The sequence below is a fragment of the Muntiacus reevesi genome, chromosome 5 (assembly GCF_963930625.1).
Source record: "Muntiacus reevesi chromosome 5, mMunRee1.1, whole genome shotgun sequence".
NCBI lineage: Eukaryota > Metazoa > Chordata > Mammalia > Artiodactyla > Cervidae > Muntiacus > Muntiacus reevesi.
Window position 1 is genome coordinate 79,044,504 of NC_089253.1, and position 23,488 is coordinate 79,067,991.

The 23,488-nt window shown below is 39.2% G+C and overlaps 1 protein-coding gene and 1 long non-coding RNA gene across 7 annotated transcripts; one reads left to right on the plus strand and one right to left on the minus strand.

The window, feature by feature from the left end:
• Positions 1-7,054: 7,054 nt before the first annotated feature.
• On the minus strand, positions 7,055-14,170 carry COX20 (cytochrome c oxidase assembly factor COX20). 4 transcript variants are annotated; one of them, XR_010663297.1, is made up of 5 exons: positions 13,708-14,017; positions 13,310-13,588; positions 9,353-9,429; positions 7,883-7,997; positions 7,745-7,768 (listed from the first exon to the last, which is right to left on the minus strand). XR_010663297.1 is itself a non-coding variant. In XM_065935598.1 (4 exons), exons 1-4 carry the CDS (start codon positions 14,015-14,017, stop codon positions 7,184-7,186), a joined length of 795 nt encoding a protein of 264 aa, XP_065791670.1. In that variant the 5' UTR covers positions 14,018-14,170; the 3' UTR covers positions 7,055-7,183. The 4 variants fall into 4 exon arrangements, 2 of the variants coding, with proteins under 2 accessions (XP_065791670.1, XP_065791671.1); XM_065935598.1 differs by lacking the exons at positions 7,883-7,997; positions 9,353-9,429 and adding an exon at positions 7,055-7,325 and having other exon boundaries at positions 7,705-7,768; positions 13,708-14,170; XM_065935599.1 differs by lacking the exons at positions 9,353-9,429; positions 13,708-14,017 and adding an exon at positions 7,055-7,325 and having other exon boundaries at positions 7,705-7,768; positions 13,310-13,472.
• On the plus strand, positions 14,038-22,664 carry LOC136168309 (uncharacterized). Of its 3 annotated transcripts, none has more exons than XR_010663299.1 (4): positions 14,038-14,193; positions 17,082-17,196; positions 18,786-19,003; positions 21,304-22,664. It is a non-coding gene; the product is annotated as an uncharacterized lncRNA (long non-coding RNA). The 3 variants fall into 3 exon arrangements; XR_010663300.1 differs by lacking the exon at positions 14,038-14,193 and adding an exon at positions 16,659-16,704; XR_010663298.1 differs by lacking the exon at positions 14,038-14,193 and having other exon boundaries at positions 16,651-17,196.
• Positions 22,665-23,488: the final 824 nt, after the last annotated feature.

Here is a 23,488-nt window from a genome sequence, read left to right on the forward strand (position 1 = left end):
ACAGATAGCAAGGTGAGATCTCAGGATGAAGGCTGAGTCCAACCAGTTTGACAATGAAGTGACAAGCTACGTTAAATGTAGAAAAGAAGCTCTTGTTTGCCTTAGGAGCCTGTCGGAAAATAAGAAATATGAAACTAGTTTTAAACGCCAGCAACAGGTATTAAAGCTTCTTAAAAACAATTTTTTTCAAGGAAAGATGACTCAGTATTTTTCAACTCTTGGGGAATTTACATTCATGGAAAGATTGTGTGCTGTATATGCCTCAGGTGTGGGAGTTGAATTGACATGATTTCCTATGAACATCATATATGAACAGGCTTTCTATCCTAGGATTGTTTTTATAACAGGTTCCATTGCACAAACAAAATATTTTGATAGTATTTAAGGCAGTGGTGCAGACACCTTTTACATAGGAAGAACTGATTGTAGATCTGGAAGTGTGTTTTTGATGTGTTTTGAAAGCCAAAACCAGGATAAATATATTAAGGAGAAATTAAGGAAGGTATAAACTTGTATCTTGATAGTCTAAGTTGAAGTTTTTGGTATTAGACACAGAAAACATTTTAGTTCTCATAATTCACATATAACTTATACTGTCACTTTAAAAAAAGTGGAGCCTGTAGGACAGAAAAGTCATCTACTTTTCAACCCCCCAGAAGACTCATTTTGGAAGGAACCTTATTCTTCTAAAGCCATTTTTCTAAAATTCTTAAGATGTTTGAATCTAAACTTGTTCATATTTCTGGGGCCCTGGAGCTCAAAAATGGGTTTAGGTTTTAACATTTTAGTAATACTTAATGAAAGTACGGATGTATGATAATGACCAGACAGTAAGTTGCAATGCTTAATTTATGTATTGGAACTCTTGCTTACACATGAATTTTAAAGGACCATTAGTGCTTTAAGAAGCTTAGCAGCTGCTTCAAATCTCTTAAAAGATTGGGATTTATTACTCATGTAAACTTCAGTCTTTTAAAATCAGTTGCCTTAAACTTAACTAGAAATAGTTGAGTGCAATATTTTTGTGATAGTGGAGAGCATTTTCCTTGGATGACTTTGAAATGTGACTTTGGCCATCAGTCCCCAACTCCTATACTCAAACATGCAGGTGATAGTTGCGGCCAGTTCAGTGCCTAGAGTTTTACTTGGGGTGTTCTAATGCCCAGTTTTTAACTTAGTACTATTAATCGTACTACACGTACATGATTACAAGACAGTAAAAATATATTGTTTACCTAACTACTGTTGAAGTGACATTTGTCTTAAACTAGTCTTTATTAACCTTGATAATAAAAATAAATCCTTAAGAATTAATTTGGAAATGACCTACTGGACTGATAGAAGTAGTATGTAGTATGTGTCCTCGAGTGTGTTGCAATAGAAAAAATTAAAAACCATGACCTTAACATTAATTTTAAATTGTAAACTTATACATGTGAATAGCTAATAACCTAATTTTTAAATATTGCTAATAAGGTATGGCGTTTTATTTGGTGGTCACAGTAGTGACTTTCAAACATGGAGGTAGCTGGAGCTCAGAAAATAGCTTTAGGTAGGAGGGTTATGGCTAACAAAGATAACACTAAGAGTAATACACACACACACACACACATATATACTTTAACATTCTAGCCGATCAAAGATTCAGGTGATAGGTTAGTGTTGTTTGCCGAAGGAGTTTAGTCAATGAGGAATAGCAGACTGAAAATAGGTAGTGATATTACTCAAAAGGTTAACCCAGAGTACTCAAAAAAGGTAACACCTATACATTGTGTGATCAGGTTGAGAATGTGCTGTCCAAGTGAGAAGCTGAATAAGTACTGTTTGACATGTAGACAGTTGGTAATTTCCCTTGTGATTGTGGATCCAATATTATGGGAGTAAATGTTGCAGGTAACTGTTAGACCAGGACATCTGTAATCTTTGGTTAGATGAGTTATTGGGACAAGAACTTAATCATGTATTTAAGTAGTCAATTCTAATTACTTTAGGAATATTGTAGCTTTTTTCTCTTTATGGCAGGAATCAACATAAACTTACATCTTGACAAGGAACAGGGGTTTTGCTTTTAAATAAAACTGGATTTGTTGGTATGAGAAACAGCTGAAAGTGATGGCGTAGTAACAGTCCAGGCAAATGGAGAAATGTCTTATGGAAAGGTTCAGTTCCTTAAATATTTCAGTTAAAATCAGTGCTACACCAGTGGCACAGCAGTTACTACTGCAGATGTTCAGTTCATCTTGGGTATTTGCACAAGTGGACGTTCTGTAGGGACAACAGGCTTGGAAAGCTAGCATCGAGTTTGGAACCTGTAAACACCAAACTGCTTGTTGCATGTTCTTCCTGCCAGTCCTCTTAAGACTCCCATTACATGATCTTATACAAAGTAAAATTAGTTTTGGCTAGTAAAATATTTTACATTTGCCAAGCACTTGAGAAGCATTGCCACAAATTAACATCAGCTGAAAAATCTTTTAAAAATAAAAGCAATCAAGAACTTTGAGATAGGCACTGTAGACAGCTTGCACAGCATGAAATCTTCGGAAGTATTCAGGCATACATAGAATGAGAGCAGTTGAAGATTACTTGAATGACAGGATAATCTTTTACCTTAGCTATTACTAAGGTGCCCTTTTAGTTGTAGTTAAGGGAGATGGGAGAGTCATGGTCAAGTACAACCAACAAAAGGTTCCAGCGTACTGTTTTTGGTTTTTTTTTTTTTTTTGAAAAATAAAAGATAATGTGCTGATTTAAGTTTCATCTCCTTTTCCTTAGTCTGTCCATGTGAATGTGCTGTGTGGAAGAGTAAAAGGGCCCAAGTAAATGTGTTCCAGTGATTCCAATAGGTATTCCAAATTAATTGCTGCTTGTACGTTAACACTTGTTATATTGGGCTTCCAGGGTCTCACCTTAATTAGAACTCTTATTAAAAAAGACAGGGGAAAGGGAGAAATTAGTAACTAGGTGGATAGATCTGTCTATAATTAGAAGGAAAAAAAAGTTCTAGTAGCTCCTTTGTATACCTGAAATGTGAAGCGTATTTAGAATGTTAGTTGGTGGTCCTCTTGCATAGATTAGAGGCGCTACATGCAAATAGAGCCAAGTCCTTTTAAGATTATCTCATTCTAATGGTTCAGATTCCTTTTAATGTTTTGTATGTTTCAACACCCTACTTGTAGTTTAAATACTTAAAATATTCTAATGCAAAGAGATCTAGAATGCCTATGTCCTTGGGTTCCCCAAATCCTTCTCTATCTATGGTAAATGCACAAATAAGCAGCCTATAAAAACTTGGAAAACCATCTTTTGGATAGTGAAGTAATGTACATTTATATCAAAAGTCCATTAAATCAGGAATTGATATCTAAGACAAGGACTTTGATTATGTTAGTTCAGAAGCATGTATGAAATTTAAGAAATTTTCCTCACTACATTACTTCAGAATAATGTATTTTGGTGAAATGAGAGGACTTGAGTACTATACTGACTTGAGTACTATACTGGGAAATAAAAAGATCAGAATTTCCTCAGTGAAACAGTTTTATTCTGTCAAAACAATCTCTTAATGGCTTTTGAAGAGCAGACAGCTTATAAAAGGTAAAATTCACAACCCTTCTTTCTATTGGAGGAAAACATAAAAACTAGGAAAATGTTTATAAAGCAGCCTTAGAATTTAGATTGTAAAACATTGTTTCATGTCCTTGGGGCTTGAGGAGGAAGACATTTTAATGAAAATTCACCCTGTAAGAAACCAGTTTGTGCTGACTTGAATCTCCTAAGGGTAGGCCATAAAATAGGTGTTTTCTAACTTACAGAACTCTGGAAGTTATTCTTAGAAAAAAGGTGGAACAGATAACTGCCCATTAAGTACATGTGAATATTAGTGAACAACAGAAACCTTTGACTTCATTATTTATTTATAATATAGTCAGTGGTAGTTTTCTCAAGATAAAAATACTTGTGAAGTCTATAATTTCTAGAAAATAAAAGGTGAATGCAGTAGTCGAAAAGACTCATAAGATGTTTGCAACACTGATCAGTATAAACTTTGAAATGTATTACTTTGAAAAATACTGTGTAAGATAATTTGTCCCTAAAGCGTCTCTTTTCAGAGAAAATTTACATATTGAACTTAATGCACACACACACAAATATCCTGTGTAAGATACCAGTATTTGGGTGGTAGAAGATAAACTGACCTGATTTGATGACCAATGGACCATATTTTTAAGATGCTTCCAAAAGATATTTTATTCTAGAGGACCATTAAAAACTATAATTAAAACAATCATTGTACTTTTTCTACTTTCCTCATTAAGGTATTCTGCTTTCCCAAAGTCATGTACCTTACATGACTTAAGGGGTGCCTTAATCCCCATCCACCAGATTTTTACCTAGGAATAGAAGGATTCAAACCTTATTTGATACCTAGCATTTTGCTGAAAAGTGTGCATAAACAGGAATCCTGAATTTATTATATAGACCTCCTCGCATTATAAAAGCGAAGCGAAGGGAAACCAGCGATGGAGTAGAGGTACGTAGACTGAAGAGATGCTTGCAAATGATGGTACTAGGGATAGTCAATTTATTGGCAAACTTGGTCAATATAAATCACAAGTCCAGAGAAAAGCTAGTTAATTTAAAAAACCCTGAGGTTCTTTTATTGAAAGGTAAAACAAGTCAAAGGAGGGGTGGGGGAAGGGGGGAATGCATAATAAAGCACTTAAAGATAGTAGGTATGATAGATAAGCCATGAAAAGTTTTAAACCTACTAATGACTACAATTCTATTTTAATCAGCTATTTAGCTGGTACCTACTGCTATATCACACCGTAGTGTGAAAAATGGATTTAATGGAATAATGAAGCAGTGCAGCTGAAGCCTTCATGTGGGCCTGGAAGGTAGGTTCCTCTTTCAGCTTAAGTGTGAAAAGCATGTAAGCTGCTGGATGAGGGGGATTAGTGAATGTTTAATAATTCAACTGACTTGCTTTCTGCCAGACATTTTATTGGCAATATAAAGATAAAAATTGACAGGGTTCTTAGCTATAGTCAGTGACCAATGAAAGTCTACCACTGTTGGGATAATAGATGAAACCAACTAATATGAGTCTAAATGAGATGATGATGAACCTAATTCTAGGAGTTGGTGAGCAACAGAATGTTAGAGGAAATAGGAGAAGGGCACTCTTAAGTGAAAAGAAGAGGTGAGCAGAGGTGAGTTCAGTTCATGGTGAGCCAGACGTACACTGGTGATAGGATTGGCAGAATTTACTAGCTTGAAGTTGGATGGCAGAGTGGAAGATTGGACTGGAGGAACCAGAAGTGGAAGTGTCAAGATCAACTTGGAGGCCCTATTGAAAGTATCTAGTAGCAATGTGTGATACGGGCCTAGAGCATGTTGAGTGGTCCAGTAACTCATTTTGTATCATCCTAGTAGTTCAAGAAGAAAATGTGCTAATACTGTAAATTTATGAAATGACATTTGAAAAGTAATCCAAATAAGTATTTAAACTTATGTTTTTATCCAGGTCTCCAGTTTGTGCAGTCTTCTGTGAAAATGAACTAACCTTGTTGCTGGTGAAGGCCTTGGAAATTCTTGCCAGCCGAGAGATTTCTCTCTTAACTTGGGGTAAGATTTAATAATAGTGTGCTAGAGCTGGAAGGGACGGAGTTACTTAATCCATTGACTTGATTTTATGTGTTACATGTTATTAAAAATCAGTTCTCATTGGTTTCCCACCTACCCCGCCCTTTAGAACAAATGACTGTCACATTATAGAATTGTTCACATAGTTATTTCAGGTCAATTTGCATAATGTAGACTGCACTGAGCTTTGATTTATGCCAGTAACAGGAGGCAGATGATCTTGCGAAACTTAGTTCTCCAGTCAGTTTCCAAGGTTCTCCCTGTGGTGGTGGCCAGATAATTAAGGTCAATGAAGATCAGAACAATGGTCCCCAACTTTTTTGGCACCAGGGACTGGTTTCGTGGAAGTCAACTGTTCACTTCCTGCTGTGCGGCCCAGTTCCTAAGAGGCCATGAGCTAGTATCAATCCTGGGATTGGGGATCCCAGCTTTTGTGTACATGCTTGACAGTGTCACTCATGATACAGACGGCATTTGATAAACCATAAACACTTGTGTACTCTAAGCTGTAAGAAGGCGGGCACAGGAGGGAAGATGGTACCTTTCTCATGAAGTGAACTGGAGCAAGCCCTACCTATCCTGAAAAGAGGCACAAAATAAGAACAACTTAAGTTTCAAGACATCTCTTTCTTCCTCTATTTTAGTTAACCGTGATAATCAATAGGCCTAGTAATAATGCTGTGATTTTATCCACCAGTGTTCATTCCTTAACCAGAAAGGCCTCTAAGCTTGTTTTAAGTATTTTCATATTGATATTTACTAAAACCAAAAATGGATGAATGAATGAGTGAATGCTCTGGGCTTAGTTGGGTGTTGGGTGCTTTTTTTTAATGGCAGTCAATTTATTATGAATGTCTCTACATAATGGAACAACATGTGTGTAATTTTGCAATTCTTTTTCCTTTGCACCACACAAGTTTCAGAAGATATTTTTATGCATGCCATGTGCAAGTTTAAATTCTACTTAAAAATAAAAACCCTGCATACTTCCAAGACCTATTTAGAGCAGCTAAAAATCACGTTTCCTTTCTGAGAGAGAACTCACCTGTTAAAATGGGAGAATACAGTCAAGCAGTGGGTACATTTTAAAAGTAACAATTGGAAAGCAATGATCCATTAGTTTTAAGTCTAATAGAACGTCACTGACTTTAGAGACCAGAAAGTATCCCTTCATTTTTAACAGGGTACAGTAATAGAGTTGTGACTTTTGTTTTTAAGGCAAGGTTTAACATCCAACTGAGATTTTATTTCTTGAGACATCAGGTGTATCCACTGCTTACTATAAGGAAACACTTTTCTAAGCAAGTTAAACACAAGGATTATTTGAAGTGAGTCCATCATGCTATATTGACAGCAGATACAGGGCCCGAATAAGTTTGTAAATACTCAGACATGTAAAAAAGACTCCAGCTTACACATACTTTATTTACTTGATTGAGATCTGTCTTATGGTACATAAAATGTTTATGTAGTTCATCTCAGCTTTGTTCACAATGAAGTGAATTATATCTGGGTTTTCTATGCTCAAGACTGCTCAGTTGCTGCTGCCGCCGCCATTGGTTTGTTTTCTTGCAGGATCAAGGTGGGTACTTTCGTATAAAATCTTGTTTTTAATTCCTTCTCTGGCAAGTCTTTCCTGGATTCTTAGCTTAGCATAATTATACCTACAGTGGAACCTAGTAAGGAGAATGTGAATAAATTACCAATATGACATACCTATGGGAACTAATTTGAAGTTTTTAAAAGCTTACAGATGACTGTCAGAGGTACCATAGGCAGGGATGAAGTGAGCATTAGGATAAAAGGTTGAGGCCTTCCTAAATGAAGTATAAACCCTGACATGGCATTAATGCAGTGTCTGATGTCACATTCATCTGTTGATTTGACAAATGACACAAAACATGGGTATATACACATATTTAAAGGCAGTCCAGCAATATTTTGTAAGGTAATCTTAAGTAAGGGTGGGAATCTCCCAGTGGGGACTGCTGAGGACAGCATGTGCTTTGGAGTTAGATTAACCTTATTAGAATCTTGAATCCTTAACACGCATACCAGCATCCTAAAGTCACCACGATAAATCCTCCTACTCCAACGTCACATGATCTTCTAATTCTGCCTGTCGAAAGGAATCATAAACACTATAATCAGGATTGTGATACTTCATCTAGAACAAAACTGTAAACACATAGAGAAATGTTTTTTATACATGAAGAAAAACAGATATACTCACTAGTTAACAAAAAATGTCCAAGGCCAGCCACAACAGATCCTAATGAACCATATAATATCGAATCCCGTGCACAGGGAATGTTTTCAACATCTAAAATTCCTAGGAGTTTAAAGGGCTAGGAAAAATAAAATAATGTTGAGTAAAAGAATATTTTACTTCAGGATGGTTTGGCAAAGATTAAAAACAAACCATCCTGCTTTGGTATCTCATATGAATGAATCTAAAATGGAAACCTTGAGAATTTGACCAGAAAGTACTAAGTAGTAGAGTAAATTAAACCTAAATAGATTATGGTATCATGGTTATGCCATAATTTGTTAATCAGCTGGTTTGGAGATAGGGGCATACATTATTTCATGAGCTCTATGTATAGTATCTCTATGGCATCTCTTGGGGATTTGGCTATCACTGAAGGTAAAAGCAGCATAATTACAATTTGAGAAACAGATGGGAAAGTGAAATTGTTTTAACCATGTTACTTATAATATTTAGTGTACTGCTGTTTTAAATTCCTTTAAGGATGACTGCAGATTTTATCTGTGTTAACCAGTAACAGCACATCAGTTTTGTTTATAATAAATATTTTGACAAGTCCCTTGTCTGTTTCCTTGCCTGTGATATGAAGTTGCACTTCACTTCTTTGTTGAAGTACATAGTAACCACATCTAGATGTGATGAAAAGTGGAAATCTAAGAGGGTTGGATTTTAGTCTCAGCTCTGCCACTAACTTCTGTAACCTGTAGGTTTCTTATTTGGCCTGCAGTCTGTAATGAAGGGGTTTGGCTAGGTGATAATTTAAGTTCTTTCAAGTGCTAAAATGGTTTTTAAAATTCTTTATACAGTCTGCATTGAATTTATGGATTTGTTCTCCCTCTTTGAAAAACACTGCCACTTTAAGTGTGACAGTTTCAACCTCATGTCTCGTCACACTCACTGTACTTTGGGGTTGGGGGGCAGACATTTTTTAAAGTCACACTTCATGTTTTGCTGCAGCACTCCTAGTCATTTGGGAAAAAAAAAATTCAGTAATGTAACTTTCAAAAAGGAAGTCACTTGCCCATTCTTAGGAATGAGATGATACCTGGATGGTAATATACTATAAGGGTAAAAGACGACTGGATTGGAAGAAATAGGGAAAGGACAGTGAAGGGCAAGTTAGATTCAAGGTTGAAACATAAAAGTATTCTTGACTGTTTGCTTTGGCTGAAGCTTCTGCAGAAAAGACAATGTGACTTGGTTCCTAATAAAGCAAACGTTATATACTCTCTGATCACTGTGTTTTTCTTTTGTCTCTGCCTGTCCCCTGCCCCTGCCTGCGCCCGTTTGAACGCAGCAGGTGCCTCTTAAAGTTGGTGGACTCCAGTGGCAGGCTCTCCCAAGTACAAAGCTTCATATACAAGAGGTTGGGATTTAACTTCTAGACCTTTCATTTAATTTAGCAAAAAAAAAAAAAAAAAAAAAGATCCTTACCTTCAGGTCAAGAGCCCAGTGGCGTTTATGGCCCCAGAGGGGAGGGTGTGAACTGGTTCTGCAGGTAGGTCATTGCCCTGGGTGGGGAGAGGGTGCTAAAAGGACTGAGATTGGGGGTGGTGGTGTTTAATGTCAGGTCTTAGATGCTAGATGCGAGACCAGCAGCTTCTATCACAGGGGAGAATGTTAGATGGCTCTCCCATTTAAGCAGAGAATGAAAGGAACCATTAAGTGTTAGCCATAGCATGCCAGACACTGCATATCCCAACCAAGACAGCACAAGCTCTTTCAAGGCATCTGAACCTTTTCATTTGGATTCTCTTCCCTAATGGAGTCCTGGTGTAACCCCAGGATAGAGCAGAATGTGCAGGTTTTTGGAGGGGGAGCACTTGGATAAAATGATCAAGTGCAGTTCTCTGCCAGGTGTGTAAGCTTGCTGGGCATCTGAAAGGGTGCTGTTTAAATCAACTAGGTAATTTCCTGAGGTTTATTAGAGATTTTTGAGTCCCACCCTCAGATTCTGACTGAGTAGGCCATGGGCATTTATGTTTAGGATACTGACCAAACCCACACCCCCCCACCCCAAACCACCAGATTGGGAGAAACACTGCTTTGGAGACTTAAGTTTTTGAAATTGCAAATGGTAGAATAATCCAGCTTGCTTTGAAAGATAAACATCTTTGTTAAATGTTACTTCTAAAACCAATATGTGGTTTTAGATGCCAAGGATGGTCCTGCTAAACATGTATCACCTCCAACAAAAACTGCCTTGGTCGATGTCAGTAGCACCAAGGTTGAGAAGCCAGTGCTGGTCTACTTAAACAATCTTACAATTTAGAGGTGCTAAGGGGTTATAGGTACCAAGCTTTTTACATTCCTTGTGTTTTAATTCTCAGCCTTTATGACATTTCTGAAACTGGCTCAGGGTTTAAGTAGAAGCCTCATAAGTGGTGGCAGAGTGGAAGTCAGTCTGACCCTGAAAGCCTGTCATTTCCATTGGAGCATTTAACCCTTTCAGGGTTCACATATAAGGAGTAACAGCTAAGTACATAACTAGATATGCGTGTGTGCTTAAGTCACTTCAGTCGTGTCCCGACTCTGGGATCCTATGGACCAGCCTGCCAGACTTCTCCATGGATTCTCCAGGCAAAAATACAGGAATTGGGTGGGATGCCGTGCTCTCCTCCAGGGAATTTTCTCTTAGGTCTATCTGCAGGTGGGTTCTCTACCACTAATGCCACCCTGACTCAAAATTGGGTAAGGATATACTAAGACTTTTTCCCCTTTCCTAGTAAGAGAACTGTCACAGCCTCCTGACAAATCTGAAAGACTAGTGATGGCTTAAAAGCAAATACAGAATACTGTAATAAAAGTCTTGAGTTTATACAATATATTGATAGTATCTGAACTGAGTCTCAGAAATGGAAAGAATCCTACGCCTGAAGTCCTTTTGAAGTAGTTCTACTTGTAATGTTCAAGGCATTTAGCATTCCTCTTTTATTCCCTAAGTAATCTGCAAACTTAAGGTTCACCTGCTATTAACAAACTAAAGACTTAAAACTTAGATTATATTTTAGGGTAAACTAGTATTTTAAGCTTAGATTTAAAAGGGCAGCTTTACCAGCACACCTTGATGGAATTAGGAAAGCTCAAAAAGAAATTTCTAAACCAGAATGCCAATTTAATGATTTATAGAGAATAAGTCAAATTAAAGCTGCTTCATTTTCCACTGTTAAATGTATCTGCTCCATCAGTGCTCATTTGCCTTTTATTTCCAAGGAGGAGCTGGCCCTACTATTTAAAACTAGTCCTCACTGTGCAGCTGGTTACTTTTAAGGACTTTGCTTCTAATGGTTATCCCTTCCTTTATTTGCATTATTTGTTTTTCCTCTATTTAATAATCTCCAATCTAGAAATACACAATGACCCTCTCAGCACCCTGTTCCCCCAAGCCACCATCTCATTTTTCTGCTCTTTACTGCAAAGCTCAGTTACCGATGTGTGCTCCTCTCCACTTAAAAACCTACCCTGCTTTTAACCCAATTCAGCAAGACATCTATCCCCTCCCCTCCACTGGAAGGGTGCCACTGAAGTCTAAAAAAATCCATCATACTTTACATCTCTGCACATGTGGCACAGATAATCATTTGACTTTGAAACGTTGTTTCACTTCAAATAAAATTAAACATTTTCTTTCACTCACTTTTTCTTGATTTTCAATGGGTTAAACCACCATCATGACCCTAAAGTGACAGCAGTTACCTCCTATCAAAGGTGAACAATCACATACACAAGGGATAAAAAGGCCCACTGAAGATCCCAGTGTCTTCACAAAGCCGCCTAGAATTCGGTTTTAAGTTAGATGCCTCTTGAAATACTCAAGTGTCAAACAAGGGTACCTTTTGTTCTACTAAAGCATATTCCAATCGGCATGTGAGACACGAAAAACAGAAAAGGCACCAAGACAACTGGCAAGCTTTGATAATAAATATGGTAGCAACTTATCCAACGTTCATAACCATTGATAATCTAGGCCAAATTTATTTTTTAAATTTTATTTTTTGGTTGAGCCACGTCACATGTGGAATCTTAGTTCCCCAATCAGGAATGAACCTGCACCTCCACCCCACCCCACCCCTGGCACTGGAAGCTGGAGGGAAGTGTCCCATCTAGGGCAAATTTAGATGGAAAATTCCCCAGAACAGCAAGAACACTGAAGAAGCAATCAAAATTTTCAAGCTGAGCAGATCTCCTAGATCTACAGATTTGGTGCAGTGTGGCAGAGTGGGTCTTTCATAAATATTTGTGACTCTTAACTGATCCAACGTTAATCTCTCTGGTTTACGATGGATAAAGTTTTTTCTTCCTGCGTATTTTTTATGAGCACTTAATATGCACTGAGGATATGAAAATTGGATTCCTGCTCTTAAGGAAGAGAAGACATAAATTAACTTCCAGTATAATGCTGTAATGGTAATAGCTATGTACAAGGTGTCAGGGAGATGAGGACAGAAGCACCTCAGCTACCTTTGGGGTCAGGAAGCCCTTCATGGGAGGCCCGAGATAGCCTTCTTGAGCTTTAATACACTTGGAGAGGAAAGCATGAGAAGAATCACAAAGACTGAACAGCTAAGAGTTAGGTGAGGAGCTTTATATGCTTCCCAGGTGGCACTGGTGGTAAAGAACCCGCCTGCCAATGCAGGCGACCTGAGACTCGGGTTCCATCCCTGGGAGGAGGGCATGGCAACCCACTCCGTTACATCACAGATCGAGAAATTCGGATTTATCCTGAATGCAACGGGCTGCTACGGTTGAGCTTTAAGCAGATGTAAAATGATCCATTTTATAGGGTAGCCCACAAAGACAACTGTGGATGATGGGCTGAGAAGGCAAAGCAAGCCAAGACACGAATGCCAGCCAGCGAAGCTGTTGGTTGCATATAATGATGCTAACTCCACGTGGTAGACTGAAAACTGGTTAACGGAAAAAATCTCAAATCCTTTCATCTGATCCTCCTGCTCTGGATATACATTCACTCGAATATAGCAAAGTTTTCATTTCTCAGCATTTGCCCATTCCTCCATGTTAAATGTGATATATACAGCCTTAGCACCTGTCCTCAGGGAACTTTAAATTCACTCTTCATTAGCCAATTACAATATGAGGCGCCTCTAAGCAAAATTTTCTTTCCACAGGGACCAGTCTTGGGGCCTGCAGTAAATTATCGGTATCGGTCCCCTCATCCTCCTAGTTTGGGTCACTTGAATCGTGTCACGATAAAAATGTTGCGGAATGGGGGGCTGTATGATTGCAGAGAAGCTAATGCAGAGACACGTGCTCCTATCCAGGGTCTCCCAGCTTCAGAGACCGCGTCCTTACCCGCCGCCCGCCCGTACCCGACTCGCCGCCACGCCCGCCCGCGCACCCCGCCGCCCCCCTCCGTCTTCCCCGAATTACCTTCCCTTTCCCGGGTTCCCCGGGCTCCGGCGCAGCCGCCATGGGGACTGTCAGCGCCGCTGCCCCGCCCCGCCGCCGACGGCCGCTGGGGGCGGACGCCCCGCCCCGCCCCGCCCCGCCCCGCGCCTGCGTCCTCGCTGTCCGCCATTTTAGGGAACGTTTCCCAGTCTTCTAGGCGGCAACACCGGCTGTGCCGGCAGCTTCGGTGCGGCCGCCATTTCCTTTGTTCAATTGAACTGATCACGTCTTCTTCACCGGGGCTTTCTCCAGGTCGAAGGCCTGGAGAAGAGAAGGAGAAGGAGGGCTAGGGGAGCAACCATGCACCCGCGCTCTTGGCACTGGAGGCTGCGCCTTTTCCCGCCCCCGCCCCTCTTCCGTCTCCACCCGCCATTTCTAACCGTCGTCCGCGCGCGTGCTCTCGCTCGCGTGCTTGGACGCCGGGCGCGTGCGGCGGGGGCGGGCGGGGCCGCGCGGAGGAGCCGTGCGCGCCGCCGCCGCTTTGTCCTGCGAACGGGAACCCACCCCTCCCCCCCCAGCCCACGGCCCGGAAGTCGGCCCGTCCTGGCGTGCGGCCCGCGTCCCCTTGATGTCCTTTGTCCTCTCGCCCCGGGACGAGCCCTGGGCGCCCCTGGCAGCTCCACCCAGCCTTGGCCTCCAGCAAAGTGTGGTCTCGCGCCCACATCGCCTCCTCTCTCGTTTTGGTTTCATCAGGGAGTTGCTTTAAAATAGCGCCGCTCCTTTCGCTTGAAGGAGACTGGGGACAAAATGGAGGGAGCACCTCGTCAGTGACGATGCGTCAAGACGTTTGTGCCCGGCGTGCAGGAAGGGGAAGGCGGGCGGGGTGAAGTGGGAAAAGGCCTGCGACACGCATTTTTGAATATTAGGTAGTGTTCAGCGTGTACCACTCCCTACGACTGCGACTAAACCTGAAATCTGCATTTTAGCGGCAGCAGTCGTCTGATGTGAGATAGGGCTTACCCACTTCCTCAGCATTCTAAATAAGTACAATGCAAATCCTTTTCCCGTATTTTTTCCCTATGCACCGTAAGGAAAATGTCCTTAACAAAAACCTCATGCCTCTTTTATCTATATATATATTTCAAAATATATTCCTGGGGAAATGTTCAAGCTTCCGCGTGTGTATTATTATTGTGCATAGTCATGCTGCAGTGCAGAGTAAATGCTGCATAAGGTTCGCAATGATTGTTTGCTATCATCTGTCATTAGTTGAGCGTTTTCTTACTCTTTAGACTTTAGTGATCCTTTAATACCTTTCTACAATCCCAGTAAAACACTTAGTTTATGACGTGTGTGTGTGTGTGTGTTTTAAATAAGTAACTTCGGGGGAGATTAAGCTGCCTTAACATACTGCTCTAATATTAGTTAAGAAATAGAATAAATGTCACCTTGCCCATGATAGTCTGTCAGTTTGGGGTTCTGAGCTGAAAATCTTTGCTAACTATGCTTTGAAATCTTGGTCTGAAAGGTAGTATTTAAGGCAGTAATAGTTCATTAAAAGTGGAGAAATAGCAAACCACTCCAGTATTCTTGCCTGGAGAACTCCATAGACAGAGGAGCCTGGAGGGCTATATTCCATGGGGTCGCAAAGAGTAGGACACTTCTGAGTGACTAACACACACAGTTCATAAAGGAGTGAGGAATTCTTTTGAAGTAATTCATTGTTGTGTCCTAAAGGAAGGAGAACTGGAAAAGTACCAGAGCTATCCTATTTTATTTTTTAATTGTGACTTCGAAAAATTGCTAGGGTAAAATTAAGGTGCATTTCATTTATCTCTGCATTATTTTCATACATTATTTCTTTATATTAAATTTTTAAATTTCACAAGTGACATAATACATGTTTTTAAAATTTTCATATAAAGTGAAAAGTAAAAGTCTTTTTTTTCACTTTCTCCCTTTTTTTCTCCCCTGTTTAAGGTAAACACAAGTAACAGTTTAATACATTTCTTTCCAAAGTGTTCTCTTTTTTCTTGTTAATTAAAACCACCCTGGAATATAGGGTAAAAAGTAAAAGTCTCTCTATAGCAGACCTACCTTCATACTTGTGTGTTTGTATATGGCACACACACACGTAAATGTGCTGTGTGCTTTACATAATTTTAGCATTTAATACTATGCATTGAAAATTTTTTCATGTAAGCATCTATAGACTTACTCATTTATTTTAAAGGCTGCTGAGCAATCCTTTAATTAGTTTCCTAGCCTTCCAGTACTGTTGCCAGTTTACATTCCCCATTAACAGTGGATGAGGAGTGCTTGTGTCCTCACAACATTTATTTATTCATATTTTAAAAATTTTGGCTGGCCTGGATCTGCCTCATGGCTTGGGCTCCTCTAGTTGCAAACTGCAGGCTTCTTTACCCTGGGGTGTGTAGGATGGTATTTTCCCAGCCAGGAGTCAAACGCCAGTACCCTCCATTGGAAGGTGGTTTCTTAACCCCTGGACCACTGGGAAAGCTATCCTCACATTTCTAACACTGCCTATTATCATATTTGAAATTTTTTGTCTATCTGATGAGTGAAATATGTTTTTTTTTTTAAGATTTATTTATTTATTTTTGTCTGTGGTGGGTCTTTGTTGCTGCAAGAGGGCTTTCTCTAGTTTCCTCAAGCAGGGGTTCCTCCTCATTGTGGTTCTCTGGCTTCTCACTGCAGTGGCTTTTCTTGTTGTGGAACCTAAGCTCAGTAGCGTGGCCCCCCCAGCCTTGGTTGCTCCAAGGCATGTGGGATCTTTCCAGACCAGGGATCAAACTGGTATCAACAATAGCTTGCATTGCAAGTCAGATTCTTAACCACTGGACCACCAAAGAAGCTGAAAAAATGGTGTCCTAATTGCTTTAAACTTTCCTGATTACTAGTATGGTTGAATATTCTTTCAAATGTTTATTGGTCATTCTTTTCCCAAAAATCTATTTGTCAATTTTTTATGGATTTTTTAACTTTTAATTTATTATTATTATGGGGTCCAATATGCCAGTGCTTTCTCTTATGGCTTTTGATCTTGTGTCTTCCTGACGTCTTGCATCTTGCTTGTGTTTTGCTTAAGGCCTTCTTGACTCCCATTTTAAAAAAATCATCACAATTTGAAAATCATCCTATACTATCTCAATAATTTTGATTATATCTTTTCTTATTTCTTAACCGATCAACTTTTGGTATTATTGACCAAGGCAAGTTTGTAAATTTCATTTTATATTTTACACTTTTTTTTTCTACTAGTGTGGTATCTATTTTGAGGTCTTTTGTCTAACTTTTTGAATTGACTGCTTAAATTCATGTATTCTCCATCTTTCTTGGTTTCTGACAAATGTATTCCAGGCTATAGAATTTCCTCTGAGAATCATTTTATCATATGTTGTCAACAGAGTTGACAGGTAATGTTTCTATGACCATTCTTTTCTAAATTTTCTATACTTTCAGTTTTTCTTTCTTTCCAAGTGCGTATATTTGGATATGCTTTTGGTATTAAATTTTAGGTGGTCCATGTAGTTCTACTTTGGGGGAACTTTGGGGAGATTTTTCAATTTTTGTGTATATGTGTGTATTACCTAAGAGATCATTTTGTACATGTTCCATAGGCTTTTGAAAAGAATATGCATTCTCTACCTTAGCATTGTTAAGCTTATTTATTATAATAGTAAAATCTATGCACTATAACATATATAAAATGTTTAACTATATGATAATAGCATTAAACTTCTTATTTGCCATTCAGCCATCTATTTGTATGATAAGAGTTATTTCATTGCAGGCAACAGACTGACTGTAGTTAGCTTAAAACAAGAAAAGAAATTTATTGGGAAGATGTGGAGAAGTTCACTGAATTGATAAAAAGTTGGAGTCCCGTCTTGAAGGACAGCATCCAGGTTGGCTCCGGGGGTTGTGATACAGGAACTAAAGGAGTGACTTTCTAGATGACAGTGACATCCTGTTCAGTCTTACTTCTACTACTGTTCTTTGCTTTTCAACCGTGCTATCAGTAAGACTCTCTTGTTTGTCTGGTCATGGATGCAGATGTCCTGAATGCGGTGGTGGTTTAGCATAGTGGGGCCAGAAAAACTCTCCTTTAAGGGTTCCTTCCCTCACTCGGTGGCTGTCAGTCCCCTGGCACACTGCCCAGAGTGCCTGCTTTCATTCTCTCATCTAGGAGAGAGTGTTTGGAGTCAGTAATCCCATGCTAGACCTGTAGTTATCTGTAGGCAGCGGGAGGGGGAGGGCTGAAATGGTTACATCATTTTAGGGATTTGGTTGGGTTGTGCTGGCAAACTTGCTTTTTGAGGTTCTCTCTTAAGCTTGTGTGGGGTCACTTTGTAATCAGGAATATTGTGTTTAATAATGAGTTTGATCCCAACTCTCTGTATCATTGGAAAGTTCCTAACTGTCCTGGTCGACTGATGGTACACTCTCCTGTCTTTCCAAAGGAAGTATCAATTTATTTTTATTTTTACATTGCTTTTTTCATTTCAGTGAGTTTTGGAGAAAGGGGTGGTAAAAAGAAAACTTGGGTTCAGTCAACCCTCTGTAACCAGCAGTCTGAATTTCCCTGCTCTTCTCTGTTTGTGTGTGTCTGATGTGAGTGTGTGCTTCAACCCAATGGTACTGTAGCACCTGATAGGAAAACCAGTTGTTTTCTACCACATTTCTCCCCTTTCTGGAGTTCTCTACCCCACAGGCAATGACTTTTACCTCTTTTGCTCTTTCTTCTGGTATTTACTTTTGTATTTCTAAGTAAAAGTACTCATTCTCCTATTTCTTAATTTTTCAATTGTAGGCATTATCTATTGATGATAAAAATTTACCCTTCTTTTCTACTCCTTTCCCCTTTCCTCATCCTCTCAATATGGTTGTGTTGCATTTCCAAAAACTAAATAAACATTCAGTATGTACATTATTATGACAATGCAAACGGTCATAGCTGAATCATGTGGGATACTATGATTTCATTTATTTTCTTGTAAAATGTTTAATTTTTCCTGGAGTTAATAATTGCTGTGATTGTTTGCTTAATTTTGTTGAAACTAACTCTTGTTGATCCTTCCTTCCTTTTCTTTTTCATAAGAGATTATCTAAAATTTAGCATATAATACTCATTTGGCTGATGGGACATTTGGCTCTTGGGACAATTGCATATTACATGCTCTTCCCTACAGCACCCTTTACTGGTTGTTAAGTGTCAGTTATACACACCTCTTGCCAACTGTTTGTTCAGTGACTTTATCCTGGTTACTTGAATTTTGCTATAGTGGAGTATTTATGCCACAGAAGTCAACAAGTGCTACACATCAGAGCTTCTTTCTTTTTTCTCTACCTTCCCCCTTCTCAAACAGGTAGTTTATCAATATACCACTGAATGCACCTCTCATTAATTTTTCTCTCAAAATTCTTCTAAAGAGTTGTAAAAATCTCCACAATATAGTAAAAAATGTTGTATAATCTGCATGTCATTTTATTTTAGAAGACATCTCTTCTGGAACTTGTCTCCTGTTGGTCCAGTCTATAATGGTTTCTTGCTAAGACTGATTCCCAGCTACCATCCTGGGGGTTCTCATCATCTCATACCTACTTGGAAATCACCTGCTTCCTCAATTTGTAATCTTCCTCTTTCCTGACTTATTCCCTCATTTCAGAGCAGTATATACTCCAATGGCTTCCTGGAAGAAGTTTGCATAGAAGGTAAATATTTTGAGAGCATCTTGCCTATGCATATTTTTTTCTCCTGACAGCCTTGATATTTGGTTAAAGTTGCATTTCTAGAATTATTCCCTCTCCTAGAAATAAAGCAAATGCTTATATAATCATAATTCTATTGTCATACCTAAGAAAGTTAGATAATTTCATAATTCATCTAGAAGGTACTACATATTCAAAATTCCCTTCAGTTCAGTTCAGTTGCTCAGTCATGTCCAACTCTTTGTAACCCCATGGACTGCAGCACACCAGGCCTCCCTGTCCATCACCAACCCCCGGAGGCTACTCAAACTCATGCCCATTGAGTCGGTGATGCCATCCAACCATCTCATCCTCTGTCATCCCCTTCTCCTACTGCCTTCAATCTTTCCCAGCATCAGGGTCTTTTCAAATGAGTCAGCTCTTCACATCAGATGGCCAAAATACTGGAGTTTCAGCTTCAACATCAGTCCTTCTAATGAATATTCAGGACTGATCTCTTTTAGGATGGACTGGTTGGATCTCCTTGCAGTCCAAGGGACTCTCAAGAGTCTTCTCCAACATCACAGTTCAAAAGCATCAATTCTTCTGTGCTCAGCTTTCTTTCTTTTTTGTTTTTTTTTTGCTCATCTTTCTTTATAGTTCAACTCTCACATCCATACATGACTACTGGAAAAACCATAGCCTTGACTAGATGGAACTTCCCTAATTACACATTGTTTTTAAATAAGGATCCAACACTACCTTTAGTTACTGTATCTCTGAAAGAGATGAAAATACCAGACCACCTGACCTGCCTCTTGAGAAACCTGTATGCAGGTCGGGAAGCGACAGTTAGAACTGGACATGGAACAACAGACTGGTTCCAAATAGGAAAAGGAGTATGTCAAGGCTGTATATTGTCACCCTGCTTATTAACTTATATGCAGAATACATCATGAGAAACTCTGGGCTGGAGGAAGCACAAGCTGGAATCAAGATTGCCAGGAGAAATATCAATAACCTCAGATATGCAGATGACACCACCCTTATGGCAGTAAGTGAAGAACTAAAGAGCCTCTTGATGAAAGTGAAAGAGGAGAGTGAAAAAGTTGGCTTAAAGCTCAACATTCAGAAAACTAAGATCATGGCATCTGGTCCCATCACTTCATGGCAAATAGATGGGGAAGCAGACTTTAATTTTTTAGGCTCCAAAATCATTGCAGATGGTGATTGCAGCCATGAAATTAAGAGACACTTACTCCTTTGAAAGAAAGTTATGACCAACCTAGATAGCATATTAAAAAGCAGAGACATTACTTTGTCAACAAAGGTCCGTCTAGTCAAGGCTATGGTTTTTCCAGTGTCATGTATGGATGTGAGAGTTGAACTATAAAGAAAGCTAAGCACAGAAGAATTGATGCTTTTGAACTGTGATGTTGGAGAAGACTCTTGAGAGTCCCTTGGACTGCAAGGAGATCCAACCAGTCCATCCTAAAAGAGATCAGTCCTGAATATTCATTAGAAGGACTGATGTTGAAGCTGAAACTCCAGTATTTTGGCCATCTGATGTGAAGAGCTGACTCATTTGAAAAGACCCTGATGCTGGGAAAGATTGAGGGCGGAGGAGAAGGGGATGACAGAGGATGAGATGGGAGGGCATCACCAACTCAATGGACTTGAGTTTGAGTAAACTCCAGGAGTTGATGATGGACAAGGAAGCCTGGCGTGCTGCGGTTCATGGGGTTGCAAAGAGTTAGACACAACTGAGCAACTGAATTGAACTGAACTGAACTGAATCTCTCTTAGTCTACGACAGCCTTCATGTTTTAGCTCTTTTATGATATTGACTTTTTAGAAAGTCTAAGTTATTTTGTGGAGCGTTCCACATTATGGATTGTCTCTTGGTGTCATTTAATTGTCTATCCCCTTTGTTTTCTATAAAATAGAAGTTTAGTATAAGGCTGCATGGTTCATGTGGCTATTCAGCACCCAAAATGCGGCTAATGCAACAGAGGACCTGGATTTTAAAATTTAACTTGAATTAATTTGAACTTAAACTTAAAAGCTCATATTTAATTTCTTATTGGAAAAATTTTGAAAGAGAGCAGAACCCCTTGTCCTCTGCCTGCCTATTGTCTGTGGAAAAACTTTAGCTAAAGAATAAGTTTAACCAGTGAAGCGAGAAAATGCAGAAGCAAAGGAAAACTGTTAAAGGAGATCGCATAATAATAATGTAGTCATTAAATATCATTAAGTTCCTTTAGTTTCTTCTCAGGGGCTAGAGATAATATTCTGAGGCATATCCTGTGACCTGTGTTTTATAGACTGAAACCCCTCCTGGTGGAGAAGTTAACTACATGATGGGCAGACTGTAGCCATGACCTAAGCTGCCACAGTTCTGAGAACTGGCCTCATGGAAATGGAAACAAGCGGACCCTAAAGCTGAAGATTAACTGTGCTTAAACAATCAAGAGAAAATGCTGGTCAGACCACCGAAGGCCAATTTCAAGATGACTGTCAGAGCTGACTCTGCTGTTTCTTCATGTAACCCCCTCCCTCAATCTAGAAAGGCTCTTGCCCATTGCGGAGTTGGCCTTCGGACAGGCCTCGGCTCTCCCCTCACCCCTAGTTACCAACATCCAAAATAAAGCAAACTTTCCATCAACCTGGCCTCTTTAATGGCTTTTGAGCAGTTAGCTGCTGGACTCCACTTTTGGTTAATTTTTAAGTAGGTTTGGAACAACTTGAGTAAGCAGATCTACTTCTTCAACTGTAAATTTTATGAAACCTAAATATATATCAAGTATTTCTAATGAAAATTTAGTATCTGAATTGAAATGTGCATTAAGTATAAAAATACACACTGAATTTTGAAGACTGTACAAAAGAATGTAAAATATTTTAAAATATTGATTACATGTTGAAATACTAATATTTTGGTTATATTGGGTTAAAGCATATCACTACATTAATTTCACCTGTGGCTTTTGGTGTTTTTACTTTTTAAATGTGGCTACTAAAAATTATCATATTACATATATGGCTCACATTATGTTTTTAATGACGTGCTAGTCTCCAAGCCTGATTAAGTTCAGGTTTAACTTTCTTTGCCAGAATACTTCTAGATGTTGTTGTATAGTTCCTTTTTTCTTTTTGACCACAAGTCTTGCAGGATCTCAGATCCCCTACCAGAGACTGAACTTGGGCCATGGCAGTGAAAGGTAGAATCCTAACCACTAGGCCACCAGGGAATTCCCTGTTGTTCTGTATTTCAAATTTCATCATATCAGGAGGCACATATTGTCCCACTATTGGTGATCCTAACCTTGGTCCCTCAGTTAAGATGGAGACTGCCAGAGCTCACTATTGTGAAGATATACTTCCCTTTTTTGCAATTAAAAATCCATCCAAATATTCTGTTACCAAAAATCCATTCATCTAATGGTTGTAGCATTTTTGATGATCCTTGCTTTGAATCCATGATTACACTGGAGGTTGCCAAAAGGTGGACATTCTTATTTCTGTCAATTCATCTCCATTTATTAGCTGACTTTGCTCTGTAAAGAAGAGCTTCTTACTTCTCTGGATTTAAGCAGTTTGTTTATTTAATGTGTAATGGTCAATTAAGATCATCCTTTTTGGTGATCAGTGCACTTCCTTGTACATTCCCTGCCCCCGACTTGTAATCAACCATTGTTTCAAAGAACTCATGCTCCTTTTAGTGGGGATTAAATTGTTTCTTAAAGCAACTTGAGGTGAATCTTTTTTTTTTTTAAGTATAAGAAAAACATTGATAGAATTTTATTCAAGGTAGTTTCTAATGCTTTATATACATGAACTTATATTGCCGCCCATAGAACTAAAAATTATTTTCTTCAGTTAAAACTAAATCTTGGGGCTTTCCTGGTGGTCTACTGGTTAAGAATTCACCTGCCAATGCAGGGGACATAGTCTAATCTGACTATGGTCCGGGAAGATCTTGTATGCTTCGGGGTAACTACTGAGCCTCTGCTCTAGAGCCTGCAAGCCACAACTACTGAAGCTCGCGTGCCCTAGAACCCGTGATCTGCATGCAACAAGAATGCAATGAGAAGCCCTTGCACTGCAACAAAGAGTAGCCCCCACTCACCACAACTAGAGAAAGCTGGTGAGCAGCAGTGAAGACCCAGCGCAGCCAAAAATGAACAAATTTTGAAAAACAAAACTCATTCTTGGATAGCTTTAGTTCTCATGTTTGCAAAAGTAAGTTAAAATACTTCTCTGAAAACAAGTATGCAGAGTTCTCAGTTCATTCTTGTTACTGTGTGCTAGGAATTCTACCTATGCCTGTGGGTCCTAGGTTGTAGGAGAACTCTGATCCCTCCATCATCATTGTCTCTCCCTCTCTTCCCATATCCTTTTTTTTTTAAAATCTCGGTCATATTTTCACAACACCTCAGTTCATATTTTAACAATCTTTTCTGGTATCTATTCATATGAATTTGAGGTTATCTCAAAGTACACAAATAT

Excerpts from the sequence above, each read along its gene's own strand:
- COX20 (XM_065935598.1), bottom strand. The coding sequence starts at position 14,017 with ATGAAACCAAAACGAGAGAGGAGGCGATGTGGGCGCGAGACCACACTT. Across the intron at positions 7,769-13,309 it reads GGGAACCCGGGAAAGGGAAG|GCAGAATTAGAAGATCATGT; the intron begins GTAATTCGGGGA and ends TCCTTTCGACAG. Across the intron at positions 7,326-7,704 it reads GTGGTGACTTTAGGATGCTG|GTTCCACTGTAGGTATAATT; the intron begins GTATGCGTGTTA and ends TCTCCTTACTAG.